Consider the following 21969-nt stretch of genomic DNA (forward strand, 5'->3'; position numbering starts at 1 on the left):
AACCACTACAAGAGATAAAAGTGAGAATTGGGATTGAGGAGTGGGTCAGAGGAATACTTTTCTCAACAGAACTAATTGTATATAGTATATAGTATATAGTACATAATATAGTATTAATATAGTATATAATATAGTATATATAGTATATAATAAAAATATATTATATGTATATGATATAAAATAATATAAAAATAACCCACAGAACTCACTTTTAAAAGGTAAATTTTAAGCATATGAATTAAATTATAGCTCAATGAAGTTGTCAATTAAAAAATTTTTAACCACAGCAAACATCTCAATAAAGGGTGCAATACTAGTAATTGCTCCTTTAAACAACAAAACCAGGATGTCTTTTTCTTTTTTTTATTCTTCTTTTTTTTTTTTTTTTGAGACGGAGCCTCGCTCTGTCGCCCAGGCTGGGGTGCAGTGGCGCGATCTCGGCTCACTGCAAGCTCCGCCTCCCGATTCATGCCATTTTCCTGCCTCAGCCTCTCAGGTAGCTGGGACTACAATCTCCCACCACCACGCCCGGCTAATTTTTTGTACGTTTTTTAGTAGAGACAGGATTTCACCGTGTTAGCCAGGATGGTCTCGATCTCCTGACCTTGTGGTCTGCCCGCCTCGGCCTCCCAAAGTGCTGGGATTACAGGCATGAGCCACCGTACCCGGCCCAGGATGTCTTTTTCATTGCCTGTGATAAACAACGCACTGGAAGTCTGCGCCAGCATAGTAAGAAACAAAAACATGAAGAAATTAGAAAGAAATGAGAAAGAAGCCGGTCATTATTCAGACAATACGGTTATCTATATGGAAAATTTAAGATAATCTGTGGACAAACTTGTAAAATAATTCAACAAGGTGGTTAATAAGACAATTATAAGATAAATAAAAATCAAACACCAGTTTGATATAGCAATAACAATTAAAAACGTAATTTTAAAAATATATCATTTGTAATGGAAACAGAAACTTTAAGCTACCGAAGAATAAATCTAACCAAAAGTATCTAATCTTTTAAAAATAAAATTATAAAATGTTATTGAAAGATAGGAAGAAATCATAATGAAGAACTATATCTTGTCATGAATGGGAGAACTTCATAATGTAAATACATGAATTCTTTCCAAATTAATCTATAAATACAGTGCAATTACAATAAAAGTTCCAACAGAACTTTTCCTAAAGATTATAAGCTAATTCTAAAATTCAAATGGCTGAGTAAAACAAAGGACAGCTGATACAATTCCAAAGGAAAATAATAAAGTGAGGGATATGCCTTACTATATATAAGCACTTTTCTTATCATTAATTAACAAACGTGACAAATTAGAGAAAAAGAATGGTGGAACAGAATCAAGTCCAAATATAAATTCACACATATATGAAAATTAGAGGGGCTGGGTGTAGCGGTTCACTCTTGTAATCCCAGTGCTTCAGGAGGCCGAGATGGAAGGATGGCCTGAGGCCATGAGTTCAAGACCAGCCTAGGCAACATAGTAACACCCTGTCTTTACAAAACATAAAAAAATTAGGCCAGGTGTGGGTGGCTCACACTTGCAATCCTAGCACTTTGAAAGACCGAGGCAGGTGGATCACTTGAGCTCAGGAGCTGGAGACCAGCCTGGGCAACATGACAAAACCCCATCTCTATAAAAAATAAATAAATAAATAAATACAAAAAATGAGCCAGGCGTGCAAATATACACCATGGAATACTATGCAGCCATAAAAAAGGATGAGTTCATGCCTTTTGTAGGGACATGGATGAAGCTGGAAATCATCATTCTCAGCAAACTATCACAAGGACAGAAAACAAAACACTGCATGTTCTCACTCAGGGGTAGGAATTGAACAATAAGAACACTTGGACACAGGATGGGGAACATCACACACGGGCCTGTCGTGGGGTGGGGGGAACGGGGAGGGATAGCATTAGGAGATGCACCTAATGTAAATGACGAGTTAATGGGTGTACCACACCAACATGGCAGATGTATACATATGTAACAAACCTGCACATTGTGCACATGTACCCTAGAACTTAAAGTATAATAATAATTAAAAAAATAAAGAATTACCATTTGACCCCGCAATCCTCTTACTTGGTATATACCCAAAAGAAAATAAATTGCTCTACCATAAAAAAATAAATAAATAAATAAATAAAAGAGCCAGGCGTGGTGGCACGCTTGTGGTCCCAGGTACTTGGGGGTGCTGAGGCACAAGAATTGCCTGAACCTGGAAGGCAGAGATTGCAGTGAGCTGAGATCACACCACTGCACTCCAGCCTGGGTAACAGAGTGAGATTCTGTCTCAAAATGAATAAATAAATAAATAATTAGCCAGGTGTGGTGATGCATGCCTGTAGTCCCAGCTACTGAGGAGTCTGTGGCAGGAGGATCCCTTAAGACCAGAAATCCAAGGTTACAGTGAGCTATGAATGCACCATTGCACTTCATTCTGGGCAACACAGCAAGACCCTGTCTCTTAAAAACAAAAAAAAAGTTAAAAAATAATTTTTTTAATTTAAAAAAAGAAAATTAAATAGGTAACAGAGGTGGCATTACAAATTAGAGGGAAATTAATATGCCCCATTTAGGAAACAGTGCTGGGACAATTCTCTATCCATACAGGAAAAAAATTGATTCATAAATTCACAACATAAACAAAATGAATCCAAGGCTTTGCAAAAGTATTTATAAATCCCATCCTTTATAAACAATAAATACCTTAAAACTTTTAGGAGAAATATAACATAGGATAAGAAAAGACTGCTTAAAGTAAATTCAAAAACCACAATTCATAAGGGATGTTCATATCAGAACTGTTTATTACACTGGGAAACTGGAAATAACCTATATTTCAACTTACCAGATTAATCAATTTAGAATATGTACACTCATAAAAATGCTACACTGCAGTTAAAAATTATGTGAAGGAATCTTTAAATAGGAAAAGTATACATAATATATTGTTAAATTAAAAGAGGCTAAAAGAAATGTGTCATACCAGAAATATATTTATAATAAGCAAATATGGGAATAGAAGGCATAAGGAGACATAAATCACAATGTGCATAATGTTCATCTTTGAGTTTATGAGTCATTTTTCTTTGTGCCATTCTGTATTTTCCAGTTTTTTTCTTCGACATACATTTTATTTGTACATTTTATAACTGACATGTAACATATACAGTAGAATGAACTAATCTTACATGTACACCTCACTAAATACACACACCTCCCCATGTAACTAACACCCAACCAGGATACAAAACATTCCTAGAATCCCAGATATTCCTTTGTGCCCCTTCTCAGCCCAAACTGCTCTGAACCCCCACATAGTTGTCAACTTCTCTCACCATAATTAGGTTGGTCTGTTCTTCAATTTCATAAAAATAGATTTATACAGTTTATACCCTTTTGAATCTGGTTTCCTTCACCTAACATAATATTTAAGATTCATCTAGGGTCAGGCGCGGTGGCTCCTAGCACTTTGGGAGGCCATGGTGGGCGGATCACCTGAGGTTGGGAGTTCGAGGCCATGGTGAGCAGATCACTTGAGGTTGGGAGTTCAAGGCCAGCCTGACCAACATGGAGAAACTCCGTCTCTACTAAAAATACAAAAAATTAGGTGTGGTGGCGCATGCCTGTAATCCCAGCTACTCATGAGTCTGAGGCAGGAGAATCACTTGAACCCAGGAGGCAGAGGTTGCAGTGAACTGAGATCGTGCCACTGCACTTCAGCCTGGGCAACAAGAGTCAAATTCCATCTCAAAAAAACAAAAAACAAAAAACAAAAAACTATATGGTTGTGTTGGAAGTAGTTCATTTTTTATTGCTATGTAGTATTCTAGTTCATTTTTTATTGCTATGTAGTATTCTACTATGTGAATATGCTACAATTTATCCCTTTTTTTAAAAAACAGGGCCTTGCCTTGTGCCCCAGCCTGGAGTGTAGTGGTGCAATCACGGTTCACTGTAGCCTCAACCTCCTGGGTTCAGGTGATCCTCCTGCCTCAGCCTCCCAATTAGCTGGGACTACAGCACACTGCCACCATACCCGGCTAATTTTTTGTATTTTTTTTGTAGAGACAGGGTCTCACTATATTGCCCAGGCTGGTCTTGAACTCCTGGCCTCAAGCAATCTGCCAGCTGCAGCCTCTCAAAGTGCAGGATTACTGGCATGCACCATCACCCTCAGCCCCATTTTACTGTTATATAAATAACTTTCAAAATGCAAACAATTTATGCAAAAAAAATTATAAAAGATGTCACAACATGGAAAAATTCTTATAATAGACACCACGTTGCATTTTAAAAATGCAGGGCAAAAATTTATGTATATCCTGATTAAAATATATGTTTTAATAGTCACATACCCAGAATGTTATTGTGATCATGTTAGCAATTATTTTCATCATTTTTTGTTCAAAAACCTCTTTGAGAAATAACATCAGCAAGATGGAAGAATTTAAGTTTTCCAACCCTAGCACTTTGGGAGGCCAAGGCAGGCGGATCACTTGAGGTCAGGAGTCTGACACCAGCCTGGCCAACATGGTGAAATCCCGTCTCTGCCAAAAATACAAATATTAGTCGGGCATGGTGGGGCATGCCTGTAGTCCCAGCAACTTGGGAGACTGAGGCATGAGGATGGCTTGAACACGGGAAGCAGAGGTTGCAGTGAGCTGAGATCACACCACTGCCCTCCAGCCTGGACAACAGAGTGAGACTTTGTCTCAAAAAAAAAAAAGAATTTGAGTTTTCCATTGTCATCTCCCAACAATGAACCAATTCTGACAACCACCCACATATGAGAGTACCTTTGTTAAGAGTCTAAGAGTCTAGCAGAGAAGTTCCAGGACCCCATTGGAGCAAAAAATCCAAGAACAGATGCATTGAAGAGGGCAAAAAGTATAGTTTCATATTATCCACATCACCCCTGCCCACTAAGTACAGCTCAGTGCCAAGAGAGCCTCCATTAGCCCAAAATTCTTCCCATGGGGAAAAGTGAGAATATAGTGAGTGATTAATGAAATAAAGAAAATGTGGCACATATATATATAATGAAATATTATTCAGTCTTAAAAAAACAAGAAAATTTTGCCATTTGCAACAACATGGATGAAACTGGAAGTATTATGTTATCTGAAATAAGCCTGATAGACAAATACTGCATGCTATCACTCATATGTGTAATCTAAAAAAGTTGTACTCATAAAAGCAGAGTCCTCAGCCCCAAAGTTCACTGGCAAAGATACAGAACAACAGGAACTTTTGTTCATTGCTGGTGGGAATGCAAAATGGTACAGCCACTTTTTGTCAAGAGACAAAGTCTTGCTATGTTGCTCAGGCTGGAGAGCAGCTATTCACAAGCACACAATCATAGTGCACTACAGCCTCAAATTCCTGGGTTCAAGCAATCTTCCTGCCTCAGCCACCCAAGTAGCTAAGACTACAGCCGCATGCCACCATACCCAGCAGTTACAGCCACTTTTGAAGACTGTTAGCAGTTTCTTGCAAAGCTAAACACAGTCTTACCATATAATACAACAATTGTGTTCCTAAGTATTCATACAAATGAGTAGAAAGCTTATCACTAATAGAAATGTTTATAGCAGCTTTATTCACAATTGCCAAAAACTGGAAACCATCAATGTGTCTTTCAGTAGGTGAATGGATAAACTGTGGTACATCCAGATAACGAAATATTATTCAGCTATAAGAAGAAATGAGCTATCAAGGCAAAAAAAATGCATGGAGGAATCTTAAATGCATATTGTTAAGTTAAAGAAGCCAGTCTGAAAAGACTACATACTGCACAATTTCAACTATATGGCATTCCGGAAAAGGCAAAACAATGTAGTAAAAAAAAAAATCTGTGGTTGCCAAGGGTTTGGTGGGTATGGGCATGGTGTGGTGGAGGGATGAAGAGGTGTAACACAGAAGAATTTTAGGACAGTGAATACACTCTGTATGACATTGTAGTGGTGGATTCCTAGGCAAAATCGAATTGAACTCTACAACACAAGGGGTAAACCCTAAGGTAAACTATGGACTTAAATGAACAATAATGCATCAATAATGGTTTATCAATTGTAACAAATATACTACACTCTTGTAAGAGATCAATAATGGGGAAACTGTGGAGTTGGTGTGTATTGTGTATGTGTATAGGTGTGTAGCTGGGAGTGGAAGTATATGAGAATTCTGGACCTTGTGCTTAATTTTTCTCTAAACCTAAAACAACCATTCTAAAATACATAATCTAGTAATTTAAATAAGTAAATAGGAACAAAAAAGAAAATATATTCTTATCTGCAAAAAAACACTAGAAAATATAATGAAATTTATGCAGCCTCTATTTAGAAAAATGTACAAAAGTATATACTCATAAAATTTTGCATATAGCTTCATAAGTTTCATAGTCTTCCAAAGCCTACTCATGATCTCTTCATGAATATCAGGTTTATAATTTCTAAATTAAGATGAACAAAATAGGAATTTCTCCTCATTTTCTAAAATTTTTAACTTTTACAATTGACTAAATAAATCTACAACCTAAAACTATTGACTCCTTTTAGCTTTAAACAAAGCAATTAATCCCTTTAAAGACTTATTTCCTTCAAATTAAGTAATGCTATGTTTTCAGCCACAATTTACCCATGCCATCACCTAAAGATTATCAAATTTAGATAACAAAATTTTTAAAAATTTAAATTGCTATATTTAAAACTTCTGGGTTACTCACTAGATTTAATCTGGATTTAGTCATGACTAAATCACTTCTAATTCACTAAATACATTTCACAGGTAGAAAAAAGATCTTACCTGCAAAATGGGAAAAGTAGCAGTGGTGATGCCCATTTTGTGTAAATTTAAGAGCATTTCATTTCCACTCCATATTTTACAAGCTGATTCATAATCTCTTTCTACAAGATATTCAGAGTTTGCTTCTAACCAACTGAAATAAAATAAAACAATTTTATCAACCAGTATCATACTTACATGCACTATTTCAACAGAACAAGAGAATCATATTTTCATGCATTGATCTGTATTTCTTGACATTCTTAGGACATGAATGTGGATTAATTAAGAAATCTTTTAAAAAGCATGCATGTTTCATATTGCAAAATAAACTTTATATAACTAAAAAGAAAGCTTTTATTCAGAAGAAACAAGCATGCATATGATTTCCCACTTGTTTTGTGGATTCACATTGCTTTACTTAGCTAATGTCTCTTCAACTGAGAGCCAGGTGTTAGGTACTTATCCCAAATATATATAAAAGGAAATGCAAAACAACCTAATAAAGAAATTAAAAGTGTTACATATTAACACAAAAAAGAGAATTACTAGAAAATATATCAATACATTCATTGATCTATATGCACATTCATACATTAAGTGTTTGAATGCCTATTTATTCCAGACATTGTTCTGGGTAGTGAAAATAACAGCAGTTGAATAAAAAAGGCAAGGTCCTTACTCTCATGGAAATTATATTCTACTAAAGGGAGACAGGAATAAACATAAAAACAAATACATAAATAAGAAAATATCAGGTAGCCATGGGATACTATACAGCCACAAAAAAGAACGAGAACATGTCCTTTATGGGAACATGGATGGAGCTGGAGATCATTATCCTTAACAAACTAACGCAGGAACAGAAAATCAAATACTACATGTTCTCACTTGTGGGAACTAAATGATGAGAACACACGGGCAAGAGGGGAACAGCACGTATCGGATGGTGTAGGGTTGGAGAAGGGAAGACGATCAGGAAAAATAACTAATGAGTATAAGGCTTAATACCTGGGTGATGAAATAATATGTACAAGAAACCCCCATAACATGTTTACCTATATAACAAACCTGCACATGTACCCCTGAACTTAAAAGTTAAAAAAAAGTTCTAATAAAATGAAAAAAAAAAATCAGGTAATGATTTACAAATAAATTATGAAAATAAATTAGTTTAATATAACCTAGTTGCTACTTTAATTTCAATGTCAAGAATGCTCTCCCTGAGGTGACATTTATTCTAACAACTAAATGCAAAAAGTATCCAGTCATGGGAGAATCAGAAAGAAAGAAATATCCAAGCAGAAGGAATAGCTAGGACAAAGGTCCTGAGGTGGTTAGAAAATTTTGCTTGTTTGAGGGCCTGAAAGAAAGCCAATGTGATTTGCAGCACAATGGTTAAAAATGAATAATGGTATGAACAATGTCAGAGTGATAAGTAGAAATCAGGTCATCCTGAGTCACAATAAGAAATCTGAATTTATTCAAAGTGCAATGGGACGGCTTGGGTTTTTTTTTATTTTTAATTTTTGTAGGTATATAGTAGGTGTATATATTTATGGGGTACATGTTTTGATACAGGCATGCAATACATAATAATCACATCATGGAAGATGGGTTATCCATCCTCTCAAACATTAATCCTTTGTGTTACAAAGAATCCAATTATATTATTTTAGTCATTTTTAAATGTACAGTTAAATCATTATTGACTACAGTCACACTGTTGTGCTATCAAATACTAGGACTTATTCATTCATTGTATTTTTCTTTTCTTTGTACTCATTAACCAACCCCACCTCTCCTGTGATCCCCACCTACCACCCTTCCCAGCCTCTGGTAAACCATCCTTCTACTCTCTATCTCAATGGATTAAATTGTTTTCATTTTTAGATCCCACAAATAAGTGAGAATATGTGCTTTTTGTCTTTCTGTGCCTGGCTTATTTCACTTAACACAGTGACCTCCAATTTTATCCATGTTGTTGGAAATGACAGGATCTCCTTCTGTGTTATAGTTGAGTGGTACTCCATTATGTATATGTACCACATTTTCTTTATCCATTCATCTGTTGATGGACATTTAGGTTGCTTTCAAATCTTGACTATTGTGAATAGTGCTGCAGCAAACATGGGAGTACAGATACACTTTTGATATACTGATTTCCTTTATTTGGGGTATATATCTAGCAGTGGGATTGCTGAATCGTTTGGTAGCTCTAGTTTTAGTTTTTTGAGGAACTTCCGAATTGTTCTCCATAGTGGCTGTCCTAATCTACATTCCCACCAACAGTGTACGAGGATTGTCTTTTCTCCACATCCTCGCCAGCATTTGTTGTTGCCTGTCTTGCATAAAAGTCATTTTAACTGGGGTAAGGTGATATCTCATTGTAGTTTTGATCAGCAGAGAAATGCTGATCAATGATGTTGAGCGTCTTTTCATATGTCTGACTGCCATTTGTATGTCTTCTTTAGAGAAATGTCTATTCAAATCTTTTGTCGATTTTTAATTAAATTATTAGATTTTTTCATACAGAGTTGCTTGAGCTCCTTATATATTCTGGTTATTAATCCCTTGTCAGATGTGCAGTTTGCAAATATTTCCTCCCATTCTGTGGGTTGCCTCGTCACTTGGTTGATTGTTTCCCTTGCTCTGCAGCAGCTTTTTAACTTGATGTGATCCCATCTGTCCATTTTTGCTTCGGTTACCTGTGCTTCTGAGGTATTGCTCAAGAAGTTTTTCCCCAGACCGATGTCCTGGAGAGTTTTTCCAATGTTTTCTGGTAGTAGTTTCATAGTTTGAGGTTGTAGATTTGTCTTTAATGTATTTTGATTTGATTTTTGTTAATGGTGAAAGATAGGGGTCTCGTTTTATTCTCCTGCATATGGATATCCAGTTTTCCCGGCACCATTTATTGAAGAGATTGTGTATTTCCCTCAGTGTATGTTTGTGGCACCTATGTCAAAAATGAGTTCACTGTAGGTGTGTGAATTTGTTTCTGAGTTTTCTGTTCTGTTCCATTGATCTGTGTGTCTGTTTTTATGCCAGTACCGTCCTGTTTTGGTGGAAAGGTTTTAAATACAGAGTTTTAAATAAAAGAGAGACTATCTATTTTACATGTTTAAAAAATGATTCTAGCTACCAAGCTAGAATTGATTACTGGAGAAAGATGAGTGAAAGTAGAGACCTGTTAGGAGGTTGTTATAATATTCTTGTTAAGTGAAGATTGTAGGATAGATATGCACAGTCAATGAAATTTAGGAATTGGGGATATACTGTGCAGGTGGCATCTATAAGACTTACTCATTTAATTGGATGAGGTGAGGCAGTAAGGATATTATCAAGGATAATATTTAACTTTTTTATTTGAGGAACTGGTACATACTGTTTGCTTAGATGAGGAAGACTGAGAAGAAAACAGAACACAGGGGAAGGGAAGGAATTTTGTTTTAGATGTAAAGTTGAAATGTCTATTTGATATCCAAAAAGAGCTATAAAGTAGAAAGTTGGATATGAGAATGGCATTCTAGGGAGAGGCTGAAGCTAGAGACATAGGTTCAGGCCTCATCAGTACTGCAGATTATATTTTAAGCTATAATACTATAAGCTATTTAGGGAAAATAGAGCTACAAAAGAAACTAGGTCCCAGTACCAAGTAAGTCCTGAGGCACTCCAACATTTAGATATCAAAAAGAATAATAATTAGTAAAAGAAATGATAAAAGAACGGACTGTGAGAAGGAGGAAAACCAGAGATGTCACAGAAGCTAACACAAAAATGCTTTTCAAAGAGGTAGTCATCAACTACCCAACACCACTGACTGGCTGAGATAAAAGAAACAATAATCTCTGTATTTGGCAATATAGAGATCACTGGTGATCTTGATAAGAACAGCTTGCATAGAATTGTCCAGAGAGCAACACTGCTAGGATCTATGAGGGAAGAACGTCAAGTGAGAAAATAGAATTAGCAACTATAGACAACTCTTTCAACAAACTATGTTGTAAAATAAAAACCACAGAAATCTGCATAGCAAACCACCACCAGAAAAGACACAAGCAAATGGCAAAATGGGGTGGAAAGTATTTACAACTCTTATTGCAGGCAAATATTTTAATTCCCTAATATATGAATGGGGTTTTATAAATCATTAAGAAAAAGAACCACAATAAGAACAAAAAAAGAACAGAGATGTCAACAGGCAGTTGACACAAAAGAAAATATAAATGGCCTTTAAAGATGCTTAAGTTCATGCATATTAAGGAAAATGAATATTAAAACTACATTGGGATACACTTTTCACCTAGCAGGCTAGAAGAAAACAATTTTCATACTCTTATACATTGCTGGTAGAAGCATACATTAGCCCCCCTGTCATCCACCTATTGTGTAAATGTTAGCAATATCTATTGAAATTACAAATATGTCTATGCTTTCACCCAACAATTCCACTTCTAAAAACTTTCCTATAGATATATTTGCATACAAATGAAATTATGTATGTTCAAAGTTATTCATTACAGCAGTATAAGAGCAAAAGACTAGAAACAACCTCCTCTGTTAATCAGAGGCTGGTTAAATAAACTATTGCATATCTATCTAATGGAATTCTAGTTATCTTTTTTTCTTAAACTGAGAAAGCTTTCTAGGTCTTAACATGGAAAGGTCTCCAAAATACACTGTGAACTGAAAAAAGCAAGTTGCAGAAAAATGCATGTATAGTATGCCATCATTTGGATGAAAATGAGGGACAATAAAATGTATCTAATATTGGTTTCATAAATGAGTAATATGTATTGAATGATAAACTCGTTTAGGAGAACACAGACGTTAAACAGATCAGGGATGAAACTGGAAGGAGGTTTTTACAAATTTGTATACATTTTATCTTCAAACCATGTGACTGTATAACATTCAAATTTTTTTAAAGTATAATATGAAGGAAACAGAAAAATGCTACAATAAATGAAATGGGATTCAGAGTTGGGAAGTTTTTTTCTATGGTAACAAGATTCTAGATCAACAACTTAATGTCTAATAAAAAAAATTATCTAGTGTAAATTTTCATAAAGCTAGTACTAAATATATTATTTTAGAGTACTGAAATCTTGATTAATTAAAACCCATGAAACTAGAATCCTATTTAAATTGGAGAATAAAGCAATACATTAAAGCCATGATCCAGAATTTTAAAATATATTAATTAAAAGCATGTTTTATTTATAGGTTCGATATCCTATACACATCCTTTGGGGCTATTACATTATCCTGCCAAATTAGGAATAAGATTCACAATTATTCATTTTCTTAAATCACTTATGTTCATTATATTCTTGTGAACAAGACAAAAGGTTGGACTAGCCTTGTTTTTAAAGCTTAATTGGCAAGGAACAATCCATTTCCCAAGAAGCCTAGTTAACCAAAGTGTACTGACTTTAAAATACTATGGCATAATCAAACATATTTTTCATATAAAGGCAGCACAAATACACTACTAGACAAATATTCTTACTTAATGAGGCTATAGCACACAGCTCGTAGGGGTTCATGATCTTTCCTCCTTATATTATTGTTGACCATACTATCTAGTTCATCCCGAGCAAACCGAAGCTGAACTTCTGTTATACTGTAACTTGCTGATTCCCGAGCACAGTCCTCGATGTTATGAGCTTCATCTAAAATGACAACCTGTTCTTTCAGATTTAAATCCATCTATAAGACAAAAGAATTTTCTTGTAAAACATTTGGCAAAATAGATTTAACAATAGCAGGCAAGGTATTTCATTTAAAAATTCACACTATAGGCCAATATTGCAAATGCAATTACATAAGCAACTGATTCTAGGTCTTAAATAAAACTTCTGAAGCACTATGGCCAACCAAATGTCAGCTATACATTACCGATTTTGCCATTTTTCACTCTTAAAATACTTTGCAAACCTATCAACAACACCAAAAATAAGTAAGTGAGCCTGGATCAAGGTACCACTGGCTACACAGAACGGTACAAAATCCCACTATGAAAATGTTTCCAACATAATTTTACAAACTAAGTATAAGACCTTTAAAAGTAAAATAACAATACAAGATTAAAAGCATAAAACCTTTAAAAGTAAAATAACAATACAAGATTAAAATGACTCTTAAAATACTAACATAATACAACATATATGTTTTGTTTTAATCTGTCCTGCAGTCCTTCTCCAACATGGGAGTTGGAGAATTGTTCTTCTCCAACTCCCATGTGATGCTGGCAGGACTATTAACCTGTGAATCAAAGGACATCCCCACTTTCACAATGGGGGTAAGGCCCAGGATTGTCAGTTAAATAGAGTATTCCATCCTTCTGTGGTCACAGTGACTGGTTCAGGTTCAGGAATAGACATGAGATCCATGTTAGGCCAGAGTAATCTGGAGGGACTAATATGTGGTCATGCTCTTTTCTCCAGGTGAGTTAGCTGCTTATGGTTATCTTTGTTCCATAAGCAAGAGTGAGAACTTGCCTGAGAATAAAGCCATCACAATAAAGAGAATCAAGTATTTTTTCTTAAGCTTTTTTTAGGGTGGGTTTGTGTCATGTTCTATAGAAAGAGTACTGACTAATACAAGGAACTGTCACAAAGCAATTGTCAATGAGTTATTTTGAGGAAGTAAGAATACAAAGAAGGCTGAAAAGTTATGAAAAAAAACATGGACGAGTAGGAAATATATTGGGGTTTAAAAGATAAGTAGGATTTGAATTTGGACAAAGAGTGGGCACGGCATTCCCAAGAGGTGTCATCAAAAGCAAAGATAAGAATAAAGAACAAGGTATCCTCAAGGGAGTATGAGGTAATTTTTGAAGGATTCAAATGGGGCAGATTCAGGTCAGACTATTGAGTATCTTGAGTGTAAGCTTAAGAAATATGAACTTTATCTCATGAGCAAAGGAAGCAATAGATTTTGAAGCGGATAAAAGGATGTAATAAAAGCAACATTTGGAAAACTGACCTGGCATTGATATGCACAGTGTCTCAGAAGGAAGAGAACTAGTTAAGAGATAACCAAATAAAAGGTAGGATAGAAGGGGTAGTAAACATAATGCCTATTACTTTGGATCTTAAAGAAATAGAAGGCTGAGATGAATTGTGCAGTCAGACTTGAAGACAGGAATAACAAGTGACTACGCCAAGTTATTTACTTTTTGTCTTATGCTGTTAACAATTGCATGTCTCTAAAAAGAACCAGGCAAATAAACACAAATGCCATTATCTGAAGTTCACTTTTCAAAAGCTCACAAGGCATAATTTTATTCTCCCAACATAAGTTCTTCAAAACATAGTTTTTTCAAAGAAATGTTTTTAAATCATTCTTTTTGAATATTCATAAATGCAAAGAGAAATCCTGCTGTAATCCCACTTTAGTCACTATGTTCCTTAAAACTGCTTGTTATTTTGGAAATTAAAATGAGTGGGTCGATTTTAACACACGTTAGGATATGTTTTCAGTACTCTAATATGTTTATACAAATTTATTTACATAAATTAAAGCAAAAAAACACATTAAAACATCTAAAAGCTTTTACATTCAACATTTATATCCCCATGAGTAGGAAAAAAGTTCTAATTTTTACACATATACTCACACTTTCCCTTATTTGTGCATCTAGAAGATAGTTGTAGGGACAAAATATGATGTCAGCATCTTGTATTAGTTCTCGGGCTGTGTAATATGGACAGGCCTTTAGTTTCTTCCCCAGGCTGACAAGTTCTTCTATATCCCAGGCTTTGCACATCCCTTGGAAAGTCTGTAATGTATGCTGATCACTAATTTTATGAACTCCATGATAAAAATAGCAGGATTTTCCCTAGAAACAAATATGCATAACTGAAATGTGAACCAATATTGGAATAGAAGGAATAAAATAAGCTTATCTCAGAATTTGAGGAACATCATTAAAGCCACAAGGCTAAGATTTGACTGGTTATGCCACCATACCCGGCTAATTTTTTGTCTTTTTTGAGACAATACCATAGCTACAATCACAACGAAGTCTGGTTGACTCAGACTTAGATAGAACTCCAAATCAGAAGAGCTCCAAATACCCTAAATTAACTTGAAAAAAAATTTTTTTTAGTATGTTTGTTATGGCTTTTTTTTCTGATTAAACTGATGTTAGGCATGAAATATTTCTGAAAGGATTCACAAAACAATGGTATCATTGGTTGCTTCCAAGGATGAGAATTAAGTGACTGGGCACAGGAGTGAGAGATTTTTCTCTGTAGACCCTTTTGTACTTTTTCAACTTTGAGCCATGTGACAGTATTTCTTATTCAAATATAAACAAGAAGGAAGGAAGGTAAGTAGGTAGGTTGGAATGTCCTGAGGGAAAAAAAGAAAGTAAGAATATTCACTACAAAAAATTCAGGAGTACCAAAAAAAGCCTAAACTATCCGTAATTCTATTACACAAAGAATGCACTAGGAACATTTTGGTGTATTTCGTTTCATATTTCTTCTATACATGTGTATATAAGGATATCTCTACAATGTTAAAATAACAAGAACAAGCTAGGCACGATTACAGGTGTGAGCACTTTGGGAGGCTGTGGCAAAAGGACTGTTTTAGGTGAGGAGTTTGATACCAGCCTGGGCAATGTAGCAAGACCCTGTCTCTACAAAAAAATTAAAAATTTGCCAGGATTGGTGGTGTACATCAGTGGTCCTAGCTACTCAGGAGGCTGAGGCAGGAGGATCACTTCAGCCCAGGAGTTCGAGGATGCAGTGAGCTATGATCACGCCACCGCACTCCGGCCTGGGTGACAAAACAAAGCTCTATCTCCAAATAGTAATAAAAACAAGAACAAAGCAAATGTTCCCCAGGCATTAAGGATTACTAACAATCCAGCCACAGTAAATAAAAATGTTTATAAAACTGTATTCCCTTTATTTTTTTCTGGCTAGTGTATTAAAAATCATACCAGGAAAATCTTCTGACATCACTAAGCATCTTTTCATTGCTGCTCATATATGTACATTGAATTAATGTGCCATAGCTGATGAACCAGTTTTCTTATTATTGGACTTATAGACTGTTACCAATTTCCACTTTAGATATAAGGCTGCAGTGAGCATTCTTATGCTGGTTTCTAAATATTTTCTTAGTCTATATTTTTAGAAATAGCATTATGGGATCAGACGCTACGAAGTATTTTTAAGTTTCTTGAAAACATATAGTGAAATTATCCTCCAGAAAGTATATACTGTTTTGCATTACCCTTTTCCCATATCCTTGTCAACACTGACGTTATCTTTTCTTATCTCTATTTTAAAAGTAAAAAACAGAATCTTGTTTCAATTTGTATTTTTTACAGTTTCTAGCAAAGTTTAACATAGTGTTGTATGAATAGTCTAACAAGGTTCAACCGTAATTTGTGTTTCTTCTTTTGTTATCTACTAATGCCCTTTGCCACTCTATTACCTTTTTTTTTTTCAGAGATGGGAGTCTCACTCTGTCACCCAGGCTGGAGTACAATGGCGCAGTCCAATCTCGGTTCACTGCAACTTCTACCTCCCAGGTTCAAGCGATTCTTGTGCCTCAGTCACCAAGTAGCTGGAACCACAAGTGCATCACCACATATGGCTCCTTTTTTGTAGAGACAGGGTTTCTTCATGTTGCTCAGGCTGGTCTCGAACTCCTGAGCTCAAGTGATCTGCCCGCCTCGGCCTCCCAAAGTGCTGGAATTACAGGCATGAGCCACTGCACTCCACCCCATTCTATCACTGGAAATAAAAAAATTTCATTACAGGTTGGGCACAGTGGCTCATGCCTATAATCCCAACATTTTGAGAGGCCAAGGCCGGAGGACTACATGAGCCAAGGAGTTCAAGACCAGCTGGGCAGCATAGGGAGACTCAATCTCTACAAAAAAAAAAAAAAGTAACCACAGTGAGCAGTGACCACGCCACTGCACTCCAGCCTGGGCAACAGAGTGAAATCCTGTCTCAAAAAAAAAAAAAATACTCATTACATGCATTAGTAAAAAAATAAAATGTTTGATAAAACCCAGCCCTAACAAGAGTGTCTCATATACTATTAAAAATGTATAAAATTAGAAAAGTATACATATTTTTAGAAGTATAAAATTCTAGTAGTAGAAGTACATAGGCAATTTGTCAAAAAACTACCAAAATTTAAAAGTTTACCATTAATGTGAATAGATGTACCCTGTACTGTTAAATAGCCAAAAAACTGAAAATAAACCAAATATCTACCCATAAGGGACATGTTAAATAAGTTACGGTAAATTAATACAAAAACTTTAGCCCTTAAAAATGATTGAGATTTGTCTATGTGTTGATTAGGCTCTCTACGTTAAGTGAGAAAAACATGTTGCATAATTAGTATAGAATGATTAAATTCATGTAAACTGCTTTTTTAAAGAATATATATACACATACGTTATAGCGAATACATTTTTTAAACGTTCTGGTAGAATATATATAAAATTTTACAGTAATTACCTTAAAGGGTTAAGGAGATGGAGGATCTAGAAAAAGAGAGCCTCTCTTTTCATTTTCTAACAACATACATGTACTACTTTTCTTTTTCAATTGTCATTGGAACTAAGTGGTAGAATAATGGGCCACTTTTATTTTAATTAATTATACATATTTATTTTAAAATGATTTTGAAATAAAATATTTATTTTTCCTAGTTTGCTATCCTTAACAAAAAACAACCATATATAAAATATATAAATTATATTAGGGATAAAAGACTTTGAGGTAGCTATATATATATATATATATATATACACATACACACACACACATATATTTTTTGTATTTTATAGTTTCTAGCAAGGTTTAACATAATATTGTATGAATAGTCTAACAAGGTTCAGCAGTAATTTGAATGTCTTCTTTTATGTTATCTACTAATGTCCTTTGCCATTGTATTACTGGAAATAAAAAATTTCATTACAGGCTGAGTGCGGCGGCTCATGCTTATAATCCTAACACTTTGAAAGGCCAAGGCGGGATGAACTATACTCTCTCTCTGCATATATACACACACATATATATGTATATATATCTATACATATGTATATATGTATACATGTGTACATATACATACACGTATATATACACACACATATGCATATATATAAATCTTATATTTATATGTATTTTTATCTATGAATTATCTAAAAGGAGAATCTATGTTTTCAAAACATAAATACATCAGTACATACACAAATGTATCTAGATATTGCTAGAACAAAGTAAACCATAGAAGATTCGTAACCTATAAAAGAATGTCAGCAAATCAAAGGACAAGACATGAATAGCTGAGGACCAGTTCTCCTAAAGCTTTGTATTCAGCCATGTTAAAGGATGCTACCTGTAGGTCCTCCAAAGTATTAAAAATAAAAATTAGGAGGAAAGGACTCATCTAACTATATTTATTTAGGCCATTTTCTACATTATTTTCACTTACTTTCTCTAACCTCTACTGTTCTTATTCTTCATACTGTGTCAACTTCTCCCTACCTCAATGCCATCTTTGGATTTTGTTTCTAGTGTAATCAAAATAGCAATGGATGAGGAATCAGAAAATTTGGGTTCTGGTTCCTCCTTGCTAATTACTTGTCTGACTGAGCAAACTTCAGGGCCCATTTTTCTCATGTGACTCAGCATCAAAAGAATATTTGAACCAGAGGCTTGTAAGATTCCTTCTGACTCACTGACTATATCATCTCTAAAATTCCTTCCAGCTCTAAAAGTCTGTGATTCAGGTAAAAATGTGTCAATCATCTTTCATACTCAGTTTGATACAGACTGAGTTTAATAATAGGACATTCACCATTTCTTCATCCCAAGCTTCTTCCATACAATTCTGAAAGCTTATCTTTATACAAAATGATCACCAAAGTGCCTTTAGAGTCTATGACTATGAGCTATTAAGTCTCATTTTAACCAAAAAAAGATGTATATCTAAAATAATATTTCAGAATTGTCATTCCTAACTCTAGTTAAAATTATTTTTTCTTAACTGAAACAAAAATTAACTTTTAACAGATAAGTGCATACTTTTCCAGTATAAGGGCACTTTAGTAAAAGAAACAATGAACAAAAACACATGTGCCTTGGATCAAGCCAAAAAATCAGAAAGTTTACACTTTAAGGGCAGTTAGAATGACACCCCTCTGCAGGCTGATAGTAAAACCAGAAAAGCTCATCCATTTTAGCAGTGTAACACAACCCTGAGGAAGTCTGTCAATTGAAGTGTTATCACACTTTAAACACTTTCATTCAAATTGTCAGTTATCTGTTTATCATTTCGCTTTGGTAATTCAGTCATAGTAAACACAGACACCTACGGTGACTTTGTAATTGGCCTCATTACAATACCAAATTACTAAGGGGGCTTGAGAACAAGAAAGAGGATGTTCATGTATGCCCATGAGGTAAGCATTCTGAGGCAGAATTAGGTCAAGGCAAACCACAAGCAGATATCTTCAATTATTCATATTACTAATATTCAAAAATAAAATACCTGTTCACTTTAAGACAAACTAAAGGCCAATGAAAAATTCAGAACATTGAAGTCTATTGAATTACTTTTTATTTTAACATGATTCAAACTTATGAGTAAAGATCAATAAAAACATAACCAGCACTGTAGGATTCTAGGTTACACAAAATGAAACTGTCTGCCTTCAATACACAATCTTACACTTTATCATTGCTTTTACCAATGTATTTTACCAATGTATGTTTTTGGTTGGTTGTTTTTGAGACAGAGTCTTGCTCTGTTGCCCAGGCCGGAGTGCAGTGGCTCGATCTTGGCTCACTGCAACCTCAGCCTCCTGGGTTCAAGCGATTCTCATGCCTCAGCCTCCCAAGTAGCTGGGAATATAAGCACGTGCCACCACGTGCAGCTAATTTTTTGTATTTTTAGTAGAGACGAGTGTCGCCATGTTGGCCAGGCCAGTCTTGAATTCCTGACCTCAAGTGATCTGCCCGCCTTGGCCTCCCAAAGTGCTGGGATTACAGGCATGAGCCATCATGCCCGGCCAACGTATTTTTTACAAATACACAATAATTTCCCCAATAACAAGTAAAACAAAAAAAGATAAAAATATGGTGACAATACCAGCAAGTCTTCTTGCATAGGCTATATAGCCAAAAAGTAAATTTGAAGCATTTGGGGAATTCAGCATATCACTTAGTCACTATGGAAAGCAGTCACTCATGCATGAAATTTATGGAGTTTTACCTTTATAAAGAGCTTTATTTTATTGTTTTTGAACACTTGACACTTCATACTTTCATCTCTCGTGGAAGAGAAGTTTTTTAATATACAGAGTAAAGGGATTTCACAGTTCCTCAGTTAGTTAGAAAGAACTCTTTGGAAATAAATACGACTGTAGAATTTCAACAATGGCTTTGATTCAGTAATTCTGTATTCTCTCCTGGCTCTGAACAAGTCACTCAAGTTTTGCCACTGGAACACCTTACTACTTATACTTTATAATCTTGTTTGAATATCTGTTGAAGTATCTTTTGACTATCCCTAAATAAAGCTTAAATACATTTTCATCTAATAAAAGAGTATTAAGGACAAAAAGCATAAAACAAAATAACTAATTCACATTATATGATAAGGGGTGATATATCAATGAAATGAAACTCTGGGGGCTATAGCTCACAGTTTTTTGTGTAGAACCAACTCTAAAAAGATACTAGTGAAAAACAAAACAATTCTCAAAATACATTAAAATATCACTGGTCACTTCATAGTTATCAATTTATGGTTCACTGATTTTGGGGTATAATTTCATACTTGCAACTTCAATTTTAGAGTAAAATAACTGTCACACCAGAACATAGGCTCCCAAACTAATACTGCCAAAAAAAAAATTATTTGAAAGTCATATAAGTCTTTAGAAAGAAAGACTTCTCTATTTCCACCAAGCCCAAATTCATATTATTCTAATTGCCTTGGAAATTTTCAAAACCACCAATGACATCTTTTTAAAGTTAATAATTTAGTATCACTTTTAAAAGAGGGGTTTGTATTAACCAGAATTATGAGGTGGGATAATCATTATATTTCTCATTCAATTAAAAAAATCCAAAGTTTGCCTGAACAGAGAGCCTAAATAAACTATCTGCTTTTGAAGTTTTTAAGTATGTAAAGTATATTAATTAGATCTAATTAGACTAAATCATTTAAACACTTCTGTCTCCCATATGACATCATCCAAGTTTGACTATTTTTGGCAGCAGGATTTAAAAGAAGAAACTAAGATATCTGACTACAACAGAAATTAACTTCAAGGAATTAAATATCCCCAAGCTTTAAGACCAAATCCCATACTTTAAAACTTGACTAAAGATTTTCTTACGGTAAAATTATTTTTTAAAAGATATCAATATTAGCAGTTAATTTGATTTTCCGAAGTTGATTATCACTAAAATGTACATACAAAACACATATTGAGTAATTTAAATATTTTCAGCCTTATTTTTTCTCTAAAACAAAATAACTTTACTCACATTTCTACCATCTAGCAATTCCATGCACTTTTCATTTCTGTTGAAGTTACCAACTACCTCAGGATGGACACAAGTATGATCCCTGCTGGAAAGAATAGTCATCGGGACCCTTGAATATGCCGTCCTCCGGAGCTCTCTAGTAATCTGAGCAATCTGCTTGTGTGTGCGTGTCCCAAAATATATTTTGGGGATCTTGGATTTCCCTGCATGATCCTTCTTAATGGTATTCGACGACTCTTGACTGTTTCCTTGTTTAGTAGAACAACAGCACCTAGAACAGTGGCCAGGGGGCTGTAAGAAAGGAAAGAAATGATAACTAATATCTAAACTACCATAAAAAAATGTTATCAAACCTCACATGGAATCAGAACCTGTAAGTAATGAATCACAATGGTCAAATAAAGAGAAATTACAAGAAATTATAGTATCTAAAACTTGCCATTAAAGAAAAAACTACAAATACAATTTAAAATTGGTCCTCATTCTTTTAAAAGTTATAAATGATGTTTCCACATTTGCACACTTTCTAACATACCACCCTAACTCTCCAGTTCCAAATGTTTTGAGTACATTTTAACTCTCCTCTTTCATAAATTATAAAAGTCATAAAGTAG

General features: G+C 34.7%; 1 protein-coding gene across 1 annotated transcript in view; it reads right to left on the reverse strand.

Moving 5' to 3' along the window:
• BRIP1 (BRCA1 interacting helicase 1) overlaps nt 1-21969 on the reverse strand; it is a 176837-nt gene that overhangs the window by 104443 nt on the left and 50425 nt on the right. Inside the window, exons 7-10 of the mRNA XM_002808125.4 lie at nt 21356-21646; nt 14434-14655; nt 12322-12521; nt 6831-6963 (exon numbers count right to left, since the gene is read on the reverse strand). Of these exons, the coding sequence (XP_002808171.4) occupies nt 6831-6963; nt 12322-12521; nt 14434-14655; nt 21356-21646 (846 nt within the window). The remainder of the gene's footprint in view (nt 1-6830; nt 6964-12321; nt 12522-14433; nt 14656-21355; nt 21647-21969) is intronic.

The sequence above is a fragment of the Macaca mulatta genome, chromosome 16 (assembly GCF_049350105.2).
Source record: "Macaca mulatta isolate MMU2019108-1 chromosome 16, T2T-MMU8v2.0, whole genome shotgun sequence".
Classification (NCBI taxonomy): Eukaryota; Metazoa; Chordata; class Mammalia; order Primates; family Cercopithecidae; genus Macaca; species Macaca mulatta.